The sequence below is a fragment of the Lissotriton helveticus genome, chromosome 3_1 (genome assembly GCF_964261635.1).
Source record: "Lissotriton helveticus chromosome 3_1, aLisHel1.1, whole genome shotgun sequence".
NCBI classification, from domain to species: Eukaryota; Metazoa; Chordata; class Amphibia; order Caudata; family Salamandridae; genus Lissotriton; species Lissotriton helveticus.
The window spans coordinates 306,130,097-306,148,974 of NC_136061.1; the positions used below are offsets into that span (position 1 = coordinate 306,130,097).

Here is an 18,878-nt window from a genome sequence, read left to right on the forward strand (position 1 = left end):
AGTTACATTGGATGATTGAAAATGTAACATATGACTTTTTTGTGTTTTTCTTGTAGGTTTTGAATACTTTGTGTCTGGCTATGAAAGTTTTGAAAGCAAGACAGAGATAGTAAGAAATCACGATACTGGCAGTTGCCAGAAGATGGCGACACAGAGCCAGGAACAAAAAGGGTTCTTGCCTAGTTCCAATGTAAGAAAAGAACAGAATAATGAAAGCGACAACAGTGTTTCTTCCGTATGCATCTCTGAAATCGACTATTCCATCCCCTCTCTTTCACAACAAGATGCACTCGAAGAGTTGGATCGCGTGTTAGAAGAGGAGTTAACCAAATCTCAAGAGAACAGCACAGAGAGGGACGCATCAGCTAATGATTTCGCAGAGAGCAGCTCCACGAAGACGGTCACAGGGGCAGTGCACAGCCCTGGCGACGAGGGCAGCCCAAGTGAGACAGAGGAGCCGGGGAGCGTAGAGCCACCAAGAAGTGAGACAGTGGGAAAGCTGAGTGTTGTCTCCACTCTGCAGCAACATATTAGTTCGTGTGTCCTCAATAATAAGATTTCCAAGACTTTACTAAATCAAGCCGAAGCTGCCCTCTGCAGCGCCGAAAAGAAGTTAAAGAGCTCGATAACAAATAAAGAAAGGCGTGATTTTATTCCTACCAAATGGTCAATTCGTAGCTTTCCTGGAGAAAGCACACACGATGAAGTGGACAGCACAACGAATCTCTTCAAGAGTAAGTCCTACTCAGAAGGCAGTAAAGTGTCCTCTCCCGCCGTTGGTCCCCCGGGCCGCTATATGCCTCCAAAGACGCGGGCACGTGCCTCCGCGAGCGCCGCAGCGAGGGACACACGGAAAGTTCGAAGTGACTACATCATGAGCTCAGGCAGCAAGAGTAGGAGGAAGAGGCAGCAGGCCTGGACCCCCCGTAATGTAACAGACGAGGAACCATCGGGGGATCAAGCTGAGAACAGCAAGCAGGTATGTGCGGAGAGTGCTACATTTTTATCGACATGTCTTCTGTCCTCTCCCAAAACAAGCATTGGAAATGCAATTGGTCTCGCAGTTGTATGTTTTGGAGCTATTGGTATTGTAAGTGTCAATTTTTTTTACTTCTGCAATAGATATGCCCTCGCCACCTTCATAAAATTACGAACTCCGGGGCATATTATCAAGAGATGTATTGCCGCTTTTTCGGCACATAGCGCCGATAAAGCGGCGATTTTATTATCACACAATTTACAAGGACTCGCTACCATGCAGTTTCTTTGCGATAACAGACGTTTTTTTCCCCACTTTGCATGTTAGCAATAGACATCGCTAATGACATTCAAAGTGGGCGGACCTTAGAAGTACTACACGGCCTGCTAACCTGCCCCCTTGCCAATTTAAGTAACCCCGTTATTCCACACCTCTCTGCTATCGCTCGTTAGTATACAGAGTGTGTACGTGTCTCTGAAAAACCAAAACATCATATATACGTTGGTGACATTCCCTGCTAGGATACGTGTCTGCCCAGTTTTCTGATGCAATTCAGCGCAAGTGGCCAAGAGTAGAGGATGTCTTAGGTCATGAAAACATAATAAGCCACGCGATGAACCATAGACCTATCTAAAAGTCTCTGAGGTGAAGCCATTTGATGACCCGGGAGAGGCAAAATGCCAGAGACATCGGATGGCACAAGCAGCCCTCGATTTTAAAAAGGTCCATCAGCTCCGAAAACTGCACCTTAGAGGAAAACCAAGCTGACCACAACATCTGCTTCCACCTGGTCCTGAACTCAAACTTATGCATCCCCTTCAGGATTACGATATATGTGCTTCATATTTGCAGCTTTACTGCTAAGTGTGCCCAGTTCATACACTGCTATGTCTTTACATTTTCTTTTCTTTCTCTGACTGCAAAATGTCTGGAGATTGGAAGCACCAATCCCATTGTTAAAACTAAAATGCAAGCATAACTTATCCGGGAACATAGCCTCACATTCAACACCCTGTTTTAAAAGCGCAGCAAGTCAAATACACAGTTAAAAGCCCCTTTATTTAACTTAAGCTTAGATGCACCGGTACGAACTGCTCCTATTACCTGGAAATGTATGGTGCGTCCCCTAGCTGGAAAACGTATGGGTGTGCACAGACACAATGCCTGGAAACATGTAAAACCCAAGCTGTTTTAGCAGTTCCTCCCACATATAACCCAGACAAGATAGTCCTGCCAGAACTCTATCTGTGTCCCTTTACATTTGTTCCGAATAGCCCTGCCACTTTCTGATAATCAGTGACCATCTCTGTTTTGAACCTAACCCTCCCTAGTATGCCAATTCATTATTATTTGTGTAATTACCTTTTATTAACCAAACTCTAGTAGCATTACCTATTCTATTAAATCCAACAATAACTCAATGGAAGGCAACCTACTTAACAAACTTTCCGTTAGCCTCCTGTAAGGTACTTTTCCAGATGTTTAAAACTTCCCTCGCATCCATGCTTGTTGCGACGTAGTGTTCACTTTGTGTGAAGTGCACATTATTCTTGATAACGGGTCTCAAACATGTAATGCGTGAGCTACTTGTAGCTCATGAATGACCATGAAGTGGCTCTCCAAATTGAATCTCGCCTATGTTCTTCATGCAATGATCTCGACTATGTTCATCATACAGTGAATTAAGCACCTAGAAGAATACTGCCCTTTCCACATCCGGACCCTACAAGTCGAAAACAGCCTCCCCATGGAAGGCCCTCATGCTAAGACACCAACACTACATGGCCAGTAACGTGACAATATGTGTCCATAATGAGATTAAACAAGAAAAGGCTTCATTGTATCTTTATTGTAAACTTGGAGTCAGCAGAATAGTCTCAGTGTGGGCCCGAATGGAAAAGGTATATGAATGGCTAATGCAGGTCCAAACAGGTCCAAAGTTCTGTGAACATGCGGATGCATCACAATAATGCCAATGGCCCTGAGTGTACGAAAAGATGGTGGCCACTTCACTTTGCACCACACATTGCTCCTGCCGGCTGCCCATCCTGGTAACATCACAACTACTAACCCTAAACCTTGTGCAAGTGTGCCAATTCAGACTGTTCCAGGCCCCCACAGCTATAAGATTGGCTTTGGCAGAAGGCAATAGCAATATCAAAGAACTGAATTACTCAATGCCTGTTGACGCGGTCATCTCTAAGATAGACAGGCAGCGTCAACTAGTGGCCGACTGTCACAAGCGCCGGAGGTGAACAATAAGAGACTGGAAAACAGGCCCTTAAATAACCAATAGTGGGGGCGTGGCTTGAGAGTGCTCCTTGACCCCTTCGCCATCCTCCCGCAATCCTCACCTTAAATGGGCCATCAGGACCTGAAATTTGCTGCTCAACCGATGCAGATCTGCGGGGGGAGTAACCGGGAGTGCAGAGCTTGGTAACAGGTCTTCCTGCTGCAGCAGACCGGCCCGCCGTCTCTCACAGACAAGATGGCGGCTCCCCTCCATTAAGTACGACGCCGGCAAATTCACGGAGAGCTCCGTGAAGCGCTGCATCTGGTCTTCGTGAGCAGGGGGGCTCCTCTGGGACGATATTCTGATCAAGGACCAGGACGCCATCCTGTCTGAAGCTCGTAAACAGCAGCGACTCCACTATGAAAATCGCACAATTATGATTTTCTCAGACTACACCCGTGAGGTCCAGAGTCAGCACCGCTCCTTCGGCGAAGTTAAACAAAAATTGATATTATCTAGCCACGCAACTTCTCTCGATACATGACTGGTTCAACGGAGGATGGTCCGATGCGGCTTATAGGCTCGAACTGGGGGAGCTGGGCCTCACCAGGAGTCAGTCCTTTTTGTATGGGACCCTGATTTCTGCCAGTCTACCGGAGGTGATGCACTCGGTGTTATTGGCCTGGCGGGCGGCATTGCGGCGCACCAAATGGTCACACACCCCTGTGGCACGGGACCTGGTTCAAAACATGTACACGATCATCTCCGAAATACAACATAGACGTATATTTTAACAAGCGCTCTCCATCTGTTTCCACTCAGCCGCTCGTTTATATTTGCATCGCGCTTTCACTTTTACTGAAAGCGCGATGCAAAAATAAAAAAGGGAAAACAGATGGCACCGACAAAGATAAGAAAATACTTTGCGACAGACGCAAAGCCAGACGAGACAGTCCGGATTGGCTGGACAAAAAGCATAAGGGCAGCGGCTACAAAACCCCATTTCCAATGGAAGGCCACCGTTTAGCATAAACAGTGAAGCCAGCCAATGTAAATGAGGGGTGGGGCTTCAAGCCCCCTTCTGAGATATGCTTTCTCACAAAATCTCTCGCCCAGCGAGAAGCCCTTTGCGCTACAATGCCAGGCGAGACCTAAAAAGCACTCCACCTCTGTAGATTCGGGCGATTGCTCACAGAGCAGACAGGCCATCCCAGAAATTAGGCGCAGAATTGTTTGAATTTGCATGTATAGGAAAAGTAATGGCCATATTTATAAAGTGTTGGGATAGGGCCCTGCCGCCGCACGTCATTTTATTGCACTGTCCAACGCCAATTCCAGAGGACAGAAGTGCACTGTATTGATAAGATGCAGTGCATTCCTGTCCTTTCAGCCGGTGCAAAAATTGCAGCTGTCAGGCTGTGTGCCAACCCAGACACCCTTTCACCATGATGGAAGGCTGTCTGTGTTTTTGGCATGATTGTTTTTGTGCAGGAAGGGGCATCTTCGCACACAAAAACAATTACAAGAGTTTTTTTCCTCGTTCTGTGGGGCACATGTACAATAAAAAGCTGGAGCGCAGTGCTGCACCAAATTTGGCAGTGTCGCGCTCTGACATTTTTAAAACACAGATTTACCGCAATACGGCGCACCCGTGTGTTTTCCCTAGCGCTGACATTAAAGTTAGCTGCCTAGCACCAGCGCACCATGTTACAAGGGTGCCTGCATTGCAGTGAACGATTGTTTATGTGCAGGAAGGTGTCCCTTCCTGCACATAAGCAATCATTAATGGTTATTTGTTACTTCTATTTGTGCTGCATTCTGCAGCACACATATAAGTAGCAAATCGTCATTATTTAATGATTGGTTATGTGCAGGAAGGGAGACCTTCCTGTACATAAACAATCATTAATGGCTTTTTGCTCTTTTTTCTGCAGCACACACAAAAAAAGCAAAAACGAGGAGAAATAAAAGCATTTCTCCTTATGTGCCATTCTAGCGCCTGCTCTTGCATGGCGTTAGTTTTGGGCGCTACCAGAGATTTACACCGCCTTGTAAATCTGGGGCAGTATGAAAAAGCAATGGGTGTGTCGGTGGAACACCCACGGCAACACCCATTGCACACCCCTCTCACGCAGTTACCTGCGTGAAAGGGTAGCATATTTACAAAGTGGTGTCAAGCCACAAAAAGCGGGCTTAACGCCACTTTGTAAATGTGATTCAGGGCATACCACCATAGGAGCGTCAACAAAGTGACGTTCTGGTGGCACTATGGCCTTGTGCATGTGCCCCTAGGTGTGCTGCAGAATGCAACACATGTGCAAATAGGAAAAAACAAGGAGAAATGTAAACATTTCTTCTCGTTATGCCTGCTCTGGGTAGGCGTGTTTTTTGTGCTGCCCCAGATTTACGCTATGTTGTAAATCAGGGGCAGTTTCAAAATCCATGAGTGTGGTGTGGGAACACCCACAGCAACACCCGTAGAATGCCTCCGTGCCGAAATATAAGGCAACACAGCGACTTGCACTGTGTGGCCTTACATATTATCTCCAAGGACATGAAAAGTCATGCAGGGTGGCTTTGTGTGGCCTTGTAGATACGGGCCTGCACTGTGCACCACTGGAGCTTCAAAAAAGTGACACTCAAGTGGCTGGGAAACATGCCCCAAAGTACTGACCATTTAAATATTTGCAGGTCCATTGTTTAGGCCACTGACAACATTTCGGAGATGAGGGTTTTTAGTTCAGAAGTAACTAAGCAGCAGCACATTTGTAGTTGGACAAATACATTAAAATGGTGCAGAGCAGGACAACGGAGCAATGAGGAGAGACAAGGGAAGAGAGAAACAGAATAAGAAAGCAGGAAAGAAAGAGAGAGAAACAGACCTGGATAAGGGGAAAGAATGGCAGAAAGGTTGAAGTTACATAGAAGAATGAGCAATGAAAGGTGAGAGAAAGATAGGCACAAATCTAGAAAGACAATAGACGAGAGAGTGTGAAAGCGAAAGAGAGACGGTGAAACACACAAAGAAAAGTATAGAGAAATAAAGAAATTGGAAGACAGAAGTAAAGAGTGAGAAATGGAGGAAAGAGGAGATCAGAGTAATCAAAGACAGAGATAAAGGATTAGACGGAAGGGAGAAAGATCACATGGAAATAAAGAAACATGCTTTGAGAATAAGGTGGTTATGGGATGAAAAGCACCAGGAGTTACAGATAAAGACAGGAAGAGATGGGCAGAGGGAGAGGGAAATAGATGGAACACAATTTAGAGACAGAAAGACAGGATGAGAGCAACAGAGAGGGGAAAAGAATTCGAGAAAGAAATTGAGACTAAGAAAGAAAGACAGAAAAATAAAGACAGTGGAAATGGGGAGCTAGAGGAGAGGCAGGGAAAAACAGGGAGAGGGGAGACTTAAAAGACGGGTTATAGTGATGCAAAAAGATCATGAGAAAGAAAGGGCGAGAAACGGACATTGAACTGAATCTATCTGTCGGTCTAGTTGCCTGTCTGTCTGGTGTTTAATTTGTAAAGCAATGAGTTCCAGTGCCCAAAGCTGTGATCAGAAGCATGCGACTGGTGCAATCAAATGTCGGCATGTGGGATGCCAATGCTGCATTGTCTCAAATCCAACTCATGCCTCTTTAATCCACTACCAGACATTCCCTTCCCCTTTATCTCACCTTTGCATGTTCCTGCTGTCTTCTTTTGTTTTTTGCCTTTCTCTCCTGTCTTTCTTGTGTGTTTTTCCTCTCTTGCTCTTGATCAGTGTTTGATGAGGAAGAATAAGTGCTGGTCCCCAAAAATGAGTGCCCATCGCCCACACCGGGAACCACTAGCTCAAATTAAGCTGATCTGTCTGTCACGGTGTGTGTCTAGCTATATCTAAATTATCAACCCTTTTTACAGCTATTTTAGCAACCCTATCTATATCTTTCTTAGCAACTCTATCTAGCTATATCTATCTTTGCAACCCTATCTCTTTGCAATGCAAATCTAATCTATCTATAACTATCTTTTCCAATCTATCTATTGCTCTAACTATATTTCTTTCTTTACACGGCTCTCTGTCTGTGTTTGAAAGCCTTTCTATCTGTCTGTATTAAGGATTTACAAAAACATTACAAAAGAAGCATTGGCAAAGGGAAGAGGTTGGCAGCCAAAGCCAGGCTGATTGGCTTTTTAAGATCTGATTGTTAGCCAAGACCTTTTTGGTTTTAATAAAATTATGTGTACAAAATAGTGGCTAATAGGAGTTTTCATTGAGAGGTCCTCCAATAGTCTGTTGTTATGTCATCAACATTTTTCTTCCATCCATGACAGCATGAATCCTGTGGCAATTGGTCAGTCCAATTCAGCCATTGCCTTACTTCACTGTGAGTTACGACATGTTGCCGTTTCACAAAGTGCCTATCCACTCATAAAGTGGTTCACTTTAGCACCAGGGACTACTTTGGTAATGCATTCTTTTTTTAGACCCAAAAATATTATTATATTTAGCCAATTAATAGCCATATTTCCCAGCAACATAGTTTTTCAGACGCCATGAGAAAACAAAATAAGAATTGCCAAAAGTTCTCTTTTCTTCAACCGGGGTTGAGGGGGGAGATGTGATGATGTGATGACCTGACCTGACCTGACTGTGATGTCACCTGGAATGGTAAGGGAGCGAAGTTCTGTATTGGAAGGGTGAAAGGTTTTCAAGGGCTAATAAGTCAGTTATGAGTAGGGGGTTAGAGTAACATGTAACAGAGTTAATGGGCTCTAATAAATATGATCTAAGCAGAATTGCCAAAAGGCTAGCGGCCAGTGCCAGACCTATTGGCTTTGCCAATGCTTTTCTGTAACTTTTTATTGAACAGCTGCAGGGAATTCATTGCAAGAGACTGACACAGTATTTCAAGCGTGGCATGTACGATGCCAAATCGTATCATCTGAGTCTTACTTTTATAACTCCAGTTGCAGTCAACTTGCACATCTACCAGTAAGGCAGTCCTCGCGGCTAGCATAGAGAGTCACTGAAAGTCAATTTACACAGATATTTCTCCCCTTTAAAAACAAGTTACATAACAAAACTGGGAGACCTAGTTATAAGATTATTAAGGCTAACACATAGGTTTCCATTCCTTCTTTGCTTGGCTTAATATGTACCAGAAATACTCATCTAAGTTGTGTTTTATAGTTGTATTACTTTAATGTCCTCCAGTGGGTATGCTTTCTTTAGAAACTAAAATGTTATCTATGAAAATGTGTTTCCGTGTCTTACACAAACTTTATTCAGTGCGTTCATTTTTTTGGCCATGCACTCTGATGTACGTTGTTAAATTATAATCCTGATTTGCCCCCTCGTTGTATGGTATTCATATTTTTAAACATGTTTGTCTGTATTTATAAAAAAAAAAATGTTTTGCTCACTTTAGCTGTATTCAAAATAAAGTTGCACCTACTATATATTTCCTCAAGTATTCACACTATACTGTACCATGAAAATATTAACATTATATTGTAAATGTGCACATTCAAAATTATTCAAGAAATTCCCTTTATCTCTTTCCCTAAACGTGCTGCTACTGCTCACAGATTTGCCTGGCTTTTCCCAAATGCAAATACGCTCAAAAGCTCAGTTTACACCGTGAGCTCGCTAATTAATATAAAGGAAAGGGTTCTACTTTGTGAACTCTGTTATAATCACCATAGGGAAGGACTGTACACTGTTTAATGTTGAGAGTTTCTTAACAGAGATTTTTAGTTCAGAAAGGTCTAAAGAGGTCTAGTGTTAATTATTTCAATTTATTTACTACATACGTGTCCTCTGTGTTACATTAAAGTACTTTTCTTCATAAAAGCACTGGCTGGATATTAATATATTGGGTGTTCCTGTGATTTTCTGAGTTCTTGGTTTCTACCCCAAACCATCGTTCCTAATAAATGAATGGATGATTTTGAATTTGCAAAGGGCACTGTCACATGAAGGGTGTCCTGGCACTAGACACTAGAAAAAAAACAAGTTGAGTAGGTTAGTCCAAGAGGCAGTCAAAAGTCCACTGAGAGCAAATGGGTCTTAACGGAATTCCTGAAGAGAGAGTGATTACTTTGAAAATGCACTATAGGGAAAAACAGGCCCTATAGGTAGAGCCGAGATTGACAATGAAGTATAGGGAGGAAACAGGGCCTATAGGTAGAGCCGAGCTGGAAGATGAACAGCTCTCTGAACAAGGCATAGGGTCTTGAAAATAACACAGCGTGCAGCAAGGAGTCAGTGTAAACGTTTCAGGTGACTAGTTATAGAAGCATTGTGTGGGATGTCCTGAAAGAGATGGGTTGCAACATTCTGGACTACTTCAAACCCAGACAGAATATGGTTGAGAAGACCAAGATAAAATAAAGATAAAATGAGAGTCCAAGGGGAGAAGTAGGATATATTTTGTGAGCATTTGATGATTAAAAAAGCAGTTTGAGGTAGCATGGCTGATAAGGTAAGAAAATAGAGACGTTTTTTGCCAAAAATAATTCCCAAACTTTATACGCATTTGGAGACGGTAAGCAAGAAGCTGAGCATGGTAGAAGATCCTCTAATAATAGCAACCTCTGTCTTACCAGAGTTCACTTTATGTGCATTATTTTGCATTCATCCAGCTCCCTTCACAAGGAAGTAGTGAAAGTGGAATGACACTCTGATGATACATACTGATAATGAGCTGAGTGTCATTGGTGTACATTCTCAGCAAAAGACCAAAGAAATGTCCAATCTGAAATTAGATTCAAGTTAATCGGTGATGTGGGTATTGATGCACTTTTCAAGGATCTTGGATACATAAGACAGAAGAGAAGTGGGACAATAGTTACTAGGAGCAGCTGGATGTAAAGAGTGTTTTTTAGAAGAAACATAATCAGGGCCTGCTTCCAAGCCACTAGCACATATGCCGAGGTCACGGAGGAGTTGTATAAGTTAGTGATGAAAGAGCAGATAGGAATAGGTACACAAGAAAAATCAAGGCAGGACAAGGGTTCAAAGGCAGTTCATACTTTATAGGCCTGGAAATTGTGAGCGTTCTCTTCCCCTCGGAAGATTTGATAAAGAGGGAGAATGGTTGCTCAATGAGAGAGAAGAGAAGTGGGTTTGACAATGGGACGGATGTATTAAATTTTGCTGTGAAAGGAATCAGACAGTGATTTGAAGAGTTCTTCAGAAGTAGGATGTGAATTGACCAGACTAGACATGAGATCAAAGATTGAACAATTTTAAATATTTTGTCAAAACAATTTTTTGCTCTGGTGATTCTAGACTCATGATAAGGCTTTAGCAGTACTTCCATATTCGGCTCGCCATTTTCTTTCCAGAACCTTACAATGGCATGTGAGTTACTGTGCATGACAAGTGGGATGCACAGGTGGTTTTCTGGGGAGCTAGAATGTCAAGTAGGAAAGAAATTCAGAAGTCAAAATGTTCAGTTCCTCAGTAGTAGTGAAGTGTAAGGTTGCCCACAGTAGGCAGATTGTACCTAACCATACTAGTATACATAACTTTTGTTATGATGTAATTCAAGGTTTGAATCTTTGCGGAGCCACCAGTGCTCTTTCTGTGGCTGTGTTTCTTCTGACCATTTTGAAAATGTTCACCAGTATTCAGTTAATGGATGTCATCGCCATGGAACAGCTTGAATACATTAAGGAACGGTGCACCCACTCGGGTGTTGACCAGGCCGTGGGGGGTTTCTCTTTTGATTGGCGTAGGTTCGAAAATTTTCCTTTTTCATTTTTGTCCTTAATGGAAGTTGATGACACGTTGCTTTGGTGCACTTTTGTAGTCTTCTCTGTTACCTGATTTGAAAGTACTTTGTTGATTGTGAACTTAGAAACATTACAATTGCCCTGTAATTAATGGTTTTCAGAGTCCCTGTATTTGTAGCCTAGGGGTGTGATATCCACACTCCACTAGTTGCTATCTAGTGAGTCACTGTAAGGTGACCCTTGTTGGGTATGTTTTAGTGATTTCGGGGAGTAAGGATGATTATTAGTTACCCCCCTCTAATCTTGACTGGATGCTAGCTTGGGGCTAAACATGTTTGCTGGGTGGTCTCATGAGCATAGGCAGGGATGGATTTGTGGCTTCTAGACTGAGTCCTATTGCAATGCTAGTTTTGTCATAGGCGCTTTGCTTGGTGCGGCCCCTTCCAGCGGTTATTTTCCCGACTGGGAGCTACCTCTTTTGATACTACCCTTAGTTGCGCTCGTTATGCCATGTTTGGGTATACCGTTATAATTGAACACATGGCAAGAGGGGGCGTTTCGCCTCTGGGGTTGTTGACCCTGCCTTTGTATCTGAAATCTTCCTTTAGAGTTAACTTTTGGCAGTTGGTCTTTGTTTTGGGAGTTTCTCTGAGTCTCATGTCATCCAGTTGAGAGGGTAGGAGACTGCTATTTGGCTCCCTTTTTCCCACCATGCCGCCTCATGGGGTCTGTAGTTGGGAGCTACTGCTTTCCCTGGATGGTGCCTGCACGGTAAGAGGACTGTTAGGCACTGTGTTTGATCTGGAGGTTTGCGCACCCAGTGCCCTTATGTTTGTCTTTAGCCAGGGTGGAGATTCGGAACTCTTCCTCCCAGGCACCCCCTCTCCCTTGCACCCTTATCATGCGACTGGTGTCTCCACGGTTGTGCACTGCCTGATGAATTAGTGCAGTTTCTTGTCGATTTTGGTAGGGTAGAAGGGTATGGTAGGGTGACTGGAGTTTTTGAAATCAACAAAACGGGCTAATTCACAAAAAGCATAGCAGAGAATTAGTATTTGCCCTGTAAGATCAAAAACCGTGACTATACCTGAAAACCCGGAATTTTGGCTTGCCCTTGCTCATTGAGCTCTGCTGTTTTTGCTGCTTGTGGTATGCCTTTATCTGGCATCTCTCTGCCAGGTGACCCGGCCTATGGCAATAGTAGCACTCCCAAGGGTCTGGTTGCTGCCAACGTCCCTGGCTCCTACTGCCATAGCCTGTATGGAACCCTCTGGAGGTTTGCGCCGGTTCCCCTATTGAGACTAGTGCCATCTGCACAGTTGTAGCAATCACTGCCCTCCTTGAGAGCAGTATTTTTCAACTTGTGTTGAACCAGTTTTGCTGTGTCTCTTTGAGCTTAATCTTGCTTTTCTCTTTCTTTTTCTCATTGTGAAGTATATGAGCTTGTATTTCTCACCAGGGTTTGGTATTGAGACCAACTACACAGTCCACCCTGCTCTGTATCTCTGTGGGTAGTGCCTTTTTAAGAATATTTTAGAAAAATGTGACTTGTGGGCCCGTATTAGTCCACGGCTGTCCTATTTCTTGTCCCCATCGTTCCCTCATTCTATTCAGGAACTCGCTTATACTTTCTCTGGCTTCATGGTCTCTGATATTAGCCCTTCTACATCTGGGCAGTCAGGAAATAAATACCCCTGGTCGGTCCATATCTGGTGCCCGTGAAAATTAAATGCAGCCTCATCATGCTGGGTCTTTGTTAGTATTATTGCTGGAGTGCGGACTTCGGTGAACAGCGTGTTTCACTGCTCCCCAATTAGGCTGCTTAACAGACTCTTAAGGACGACTATTGCTAGGTTAATATCTGCAGTGTTCTTCTCAAAGCATGGAATCCATTTCCCTGCCCCATACAGCAATGATGGTAACCTTGTTCTTAGTTCCTCTTTGTCCATCTGGGCCCATGGCACTCATATAACCACTGCAGCACCCATCTGCAGTAGTGGCCACATTCTCGACCTGGATGGCCCTACGAGTTTATCCTAAACATAGTGTTCCCACCTTGCAAGGCATTGCTGCATGTAGGGGAAACTCCATTTGGGATTTCTTCTTCATATCTGATGCAATTCTCCTTGGACTCAAATGATCCTTCCCTAGGCCAAGGCTGGTCACATTGCCCTCTCTCCTTAGTCCAGTCTGCAAACAGGTCAGGCCTTCTCCTTTGACAACCAGATGGTGTGATTCTGAGCCCTGCTAGTATCCTTTCATCTACCTCCGTTACGTTGCAGTACTGCCCCCTGTACCTATCTCCACTTCTCTCAAAAGAAACATCGGCCTCTCTTGGTCTTACACTAGTTATACCCAGTTTCCTGGGTACGTTTTTTCCCAAAAGTCCAAATTATTTCCCGTGTCACACCCAGGGGCAGCTGCCTTCTCTTATTTTGGGAAACCTTTTTGACTTTGCTTGTGTGGGAGATATATATATATATATATCAATGCTCCAAGGTGTCCACCTTTGAGTAGCACGCGAACAGCAGCTTGGTTTATGTATAGGTGAGGACGGGGATCCATTCGTAGACGCCGCTCCGTACGGTATCTGCCCGACGCGTTTCGAAGCTCCATATGCTTCTCTTCAGGGGCTTTAACGGAAGCGGTGTGCGCAACCGCCGACCCACTTCCCCATTTTATATATAACACACCAACCGATGGGAGGCTCAAATGAGACTGTGCATTCTGGGAAGTGTGGTCCGGGAAGCACACAATCAAGTCCTGTATGGACGCCACAAGTGGGCCCGTCCTCGATTCCAAGTACGACTGCTGCTTCACTTTCGTGACCCCCAGGGTACCGGGGTGGTGCATACTCCGCGGCTGGACGGCCGCGTATAAATCAATGCTCCAAGGTGTCCACCTTTGAGTAGCACGCGAACAGCAGCTTGGTTTATGTATAGGTGAGGACGGGGATCCATTCGTAGACGCCGCTCCGTACGGGATCTGCCCGACGCGTTTCGAAGCTCCATATGCTTCTCTTCAGGGGCTTTAACGGAAGCGGTGTGCGCAACCGCCGACCCACTTCCCCATTTTATATATAACACACCAACCGATGGGAGGCTCAAATGAGACTGTGCATTCTGGGAAGTGTGGTCCGGGAAGCACACAATCAAGTCCTGTATGGACTCCACAAGTGGGCCCGTCCTCGATTCCAAGTACGACTGCTGCTTCAATTTCGATCAGAATTTGATAGATTTAGATGAAAAGAAATTCTTGACAACTGATCACCCAGTGTTGGCTACGATATATTTTTTGCCGAAAGTGCATAAGAATCCCCTAAAACCACCAGGGAGGCCCATTGTTTCTTCCAAGGGATCACTTATGGAACCAATAGCCAACTATATTGACTTTTTACTAATGCCATTCGTGACGAACTTGAGCTCCTATTTACGTGACACAACTGATCTCCTGAAACATCTAGAGGAACTACCATGGCAGTCAAATTACATGCTCATCACCATGGACGTAGTATCTCTGTATACTAATATTGAGAACGATATCGGACTAAATGCTTGTGCTTACTTTTTAAAGGAAAGAGACATCCAGTTCAAAAGACATAATCAAATGCTAATAGACATGGTGGAGATGTGCTTACCCCAAAACATTTTTTTATTTGGGGAGGAGGTCTTCCAACAAATCAAAGGATGTGCGATGTGTTTTTCATTCATCCCGGCGTATGCATGCCTTACCATGGGTTGGTTTGAACAGGAAATTGCATGGCACCCGGACAACGACATCTATGTGAACAAAATTGCAAAATGGGTCAGATACATCGATGGCCTTCTGATTGTATGGGAAGGGACTAGTCAAGAATTTGAGGCATACTTCCAAATCCTAAACTCATCAAGTACCAACCTAAGATTCACGTATAATATCAGCAAAACAAAAGCAATCTTCCTTGATACTGAAATATACATTCGAAATGATCGAGTTGAAACGACACTACATAGGAAGGAAACTGCAACGAATTCAACACTACATGCCAGCAGTTCCCACAAATCTTCTGTAAAGGAAAATATTCCATATGGTGAATTTTTAAGACTGAGACGGATTTGTTCAGAGGAGAATGAATGGAAAAAGACTAGTCATACAATGGCACAAAGATTCAAAAATCGGGGTTACAACAAGAAAGTCATTGAAAAAGGGTGGAAGAGGGTAAATGCAAAAGAAAGAAAAGAGGCCCTAACCTCCAAACGAAAAATCACAGAAACCACAAATAAATTAGAGGACAGAAAAGTGAGATTGATCCTCGACTACACAAGAGAATCCAAGCAAATTGTGGGCATCATAAGAAAAAATTGGAAACTACTTCAACTGGATCCAACTACCAGCAAAATAATGGGCAAACATCCCCAGATAACATACAGACGGGCTAAAAACCTTAAAGATAGACTAGTACAAAGTCATCATAAAGATCACACTAAAAAACAGAAAGGAATACAGTGGATGAAAACAAAAGGGTTTATTAAATGCCAGCACTGTAAGGTGTGTCAAATAGCAGTGAACAAAAAGGAAGTACTGATGCCGAATAACAAAACTTGGAAAATCAAGGAATTGATCAATTGTTTAAGCACGCATGTAGTATATGTGATAGAATGTCCATGTGCACTCAAATACATCGGAAGCACCAAGAATGAACTAAAAAAAACAATTTTAGAACATGTAAGAGCGACGGTGAACAAAGACAGAAACAATGCTGTTGCAAAACATATGGAGACCTCACACACCGGGGATTGGACATTATTAAAATGTTATGCCTTAGAAACAATCCTCCCACATGAAAGGGGTGGAGACAGAGAAAAAACTTTGAGATGCAGAGAATCTTGTCAAATACTAAATTTCAGGACAATGACCCGATGGGTCTGAATCAAAGCGGGGAATTATATGTACATCTGTGATCTTGATGTGAATTAATGGTATAAGGGTGATCTTTTGATTTATTGGATTGGACAGAGGAGGCAGCAGCAATTAAAAAGAAATGTAATAAAAACAAGGAGGGAAATTGAAAAGAGACTTCCCATAACATGCATATATAACAGTAAATAAGAATTTGGTGTCATTCACATGAGGGATATCGAAAAATTTAAATATATATAAAATGAATGGTTAAAATTGTACATAGTGTCTGGATAAATTGTGGTTAAACCTTAAAATATTTGTAAATTCCAGCAGAGGGCATGTTTTTTGTTACATAACAAATGATGAGTTTGAGAAAAGCATTTTGTGTACCACATAAAAAAATTATTTGGAAAGAAATTGATGAATTATCGAGGAAAATACCATATAGCTAGCCCACTGGTTGGCAAAAATGTTTTTTGAACATAGTATGCATATACTACAATATGACAATCTATCGTAATGCACAATAAGCATTGATACAGGAGTTTAACAACTCATGTCGCTAAAAAATTGGTTGCCAATATAGAATATGAATGAAAAGATTACAATGTTGAATGAAATCGTAAAAATGCATTCTTTGTGATGAATTTTAAATTTGCAGTTAAAATATGGGAAAAAACTACATTTCCCAGGTCACTTCCGACTTGGTGAAACAGGAAGTGATGTATGGAGAAGGAAAATGTTTTGGCGGTTCCCTCGTAGAAATAGGAGGGGCTCGAAAATATCAAAGGATTAACCGTGAGCAAGCTGTGTGTGTGCAGCGAAACGCGTCGGTTTTATGTGCTGATATGCTGGAAATCATGACAAAATAAAACCTGGGAAAAGCGAAAGAACTTTGTGAGTGCGTACTTAATTCTTCCGATGTGAAGAGGTGTGCAGAATATATATATATATATATATATATATATATATATATATATATATATTAGTTTACCACTCCTTTCTCTTCATACAAAAGTGAGCAGACACTCCGAAGGGTTTTCACTCATATTCATTTATTGTAGTGTGATGGTATCTATGCATTTCAACTACTTCACGTAGCCTTGTTCATGACACAGATCGCCTTTTTTCTCAGCTTTAAAGACACATAATCTACGATCGCGTAAATTAACATAGACAAAGGACAATTCGATTTCCACCCAAGGCAGTACATTTTGGCAGATACAGGTGCCATTTTGAAACAGGTTTTATTTGACATATTCTCATTATTTATTGCTAATGCATACATTCATCAATATGGTACCATTAACAATAGTTCTAAATAAATAGATGAATACATAAACAATAGACACATTTATTTACACCCAAAAGGCAAAATTCCATCTTACATCTAAAGGGCAAGTGCCTATTGTTTCTTCGCTGCCCTTTTACATATAGAACTTCTACATGTGCCTACACTTTCCTGCCTTCTTGTTATGACGTGCTAAGTGCTTATTCATCTTTATTTTGTTTTTACTTTTCTAAAAGAAAAGGTTTTTCTAAAATGCTGGTGCTCATATTAGTGTTTATATAACACTCTTAAAGTGCCTGATAATAAAGTGCTGGTGCCCATTGTCCTTCTGCTGAACTTCTAACTAAAAAAATGGTTTTCCTGAATGTGCAAACTCTAAAACAGTATTTAATACAGGCATATAAACAGGTCTTCATCAATATTCAGTCCATTCGGTACTTTGCTATCAAATTCAAATATAAAATATGTCACCAATTTTCGCAGTTCTTTCTCTCTATTACCACCCATCTTTTTTTCTTGGAATTTCTATTATGCAGCTAAAGCGCATCAGGTTCAGGTTACTCTCATGGTGTCTTTCGAAATGCCTGGCTTCGTGGTAACTTTTATCTTTGTTAATTATACCCCTTCTGTGCTGCAATATTCTCTTGTGAGCTGGTAGTGTTGTACTCCCTATATAGACCTTCTTACGCATTTCAAAATATATACAACAAAACTTGATTTACAATTTAGGGAACCTCGTATCTTTATAGTTTTATTTAAAATGTTTTCAATTCAGTTAGGTTCTCTCCATGTTGGCATGCTTTGCATTTTAGACATTTCCTAAATCCCCCTCTCTGATGTAACCAAGTTTGAGTGCCCGTCTTCTCTGGGTATTCACTTTTGACCATATGGTCTTTCCAGGATTTAGATTTTCTATACATTATCTCTGGATATGTTTTCATTTGGGGGCCTATAATGGCATCTGACCTAATAAGGTGCCAGTGCTTTTTTAAAAAAGTGATCTAATTTCTCCATGTCTGGTGTTGTAGGTGGTTATGAGCCTTTGTGTTTGAGTTTCCTTTCTACCCAAGTAACACTTTCTCTACTCATTCTTTTAGCCTTTTCAGAGGCTTTTTGTAGGGCTGTAGGGGAGTAGCCTCTCTGTACGAATCTAGTGGTCATTTGCTTTGCCACTATGTCATATTCCTGTAGTGTATTGCATGTTCGCCTCACCCTATAGAACTCACCAAAAGGTATACTACGAATACATTGTGTTGGATGAGAGCTATTTGCATGCAGAATCGTATTTCCTGCTGTGGGTTTTCGGAAGTTTGTTGTTTCTAATTTGTCTTACCATTACTCTGACATCCAAAAAGCTATAGTAGTTTTGGTATAGTTCCCCACAAATTTCAAGTTAAGGTAATTTTTGTTGAGGTCTTTGATGAATAGTTCTATATTTGCTTCCGTGCCCTGCCACCTCACGAAAACATCATCAATGAACTTCAACTAAACTAAGACACTTGTTGTCCATTGCTCCATCTCTGGGCCCCGAGCACCTGCTCCTCCCACCAGCCAAGCTGTAAATTAGCATAACTGGGGGCGAAGCAGGTGCCCATGGCTGTCTATTGCTCTTGCTGGAACATCTCATTAACAAAAATTACAATATATATATCTTTAACAAAATGGACAGTAGTCCTTCTTCAATGTCATAGCTACGTTTTGAAAAAGCCTGACGATCCCACCCCTGAAATTATGCATATGATTAAGAGGTAACTGACCTCGAAACG

The 18,878-nt window shown here is 42.4% G+C and overlaps 1 protein-coding gene across 6 annotated transcripts in view; it reads left to right on the forward strand.

Annotated features, from left to right (window-relative positions):
- TEX14 (testis expressed 14, intercellular bridge forming factor) overlaps window positions 1–18,878 on the forward strand; it is a 2,253,432-nt gene that overhangs the window by 1,483,351 nt on the left and 751,203 nt on the right. For all 6 annotated transcript variants that reach the window (XM_078679858.1, XM_078679856.1, XM_078679860.1 and 3 more), the window contains one exon: window positions 57–979. In XM_078679858.1, the coding sequence (XP_078535984.1) occupies window positions 57–979 (923 nt within the window). The remainder of the gene's footprint in view (window positions 1–56; window positions 980–18,878) is intronic.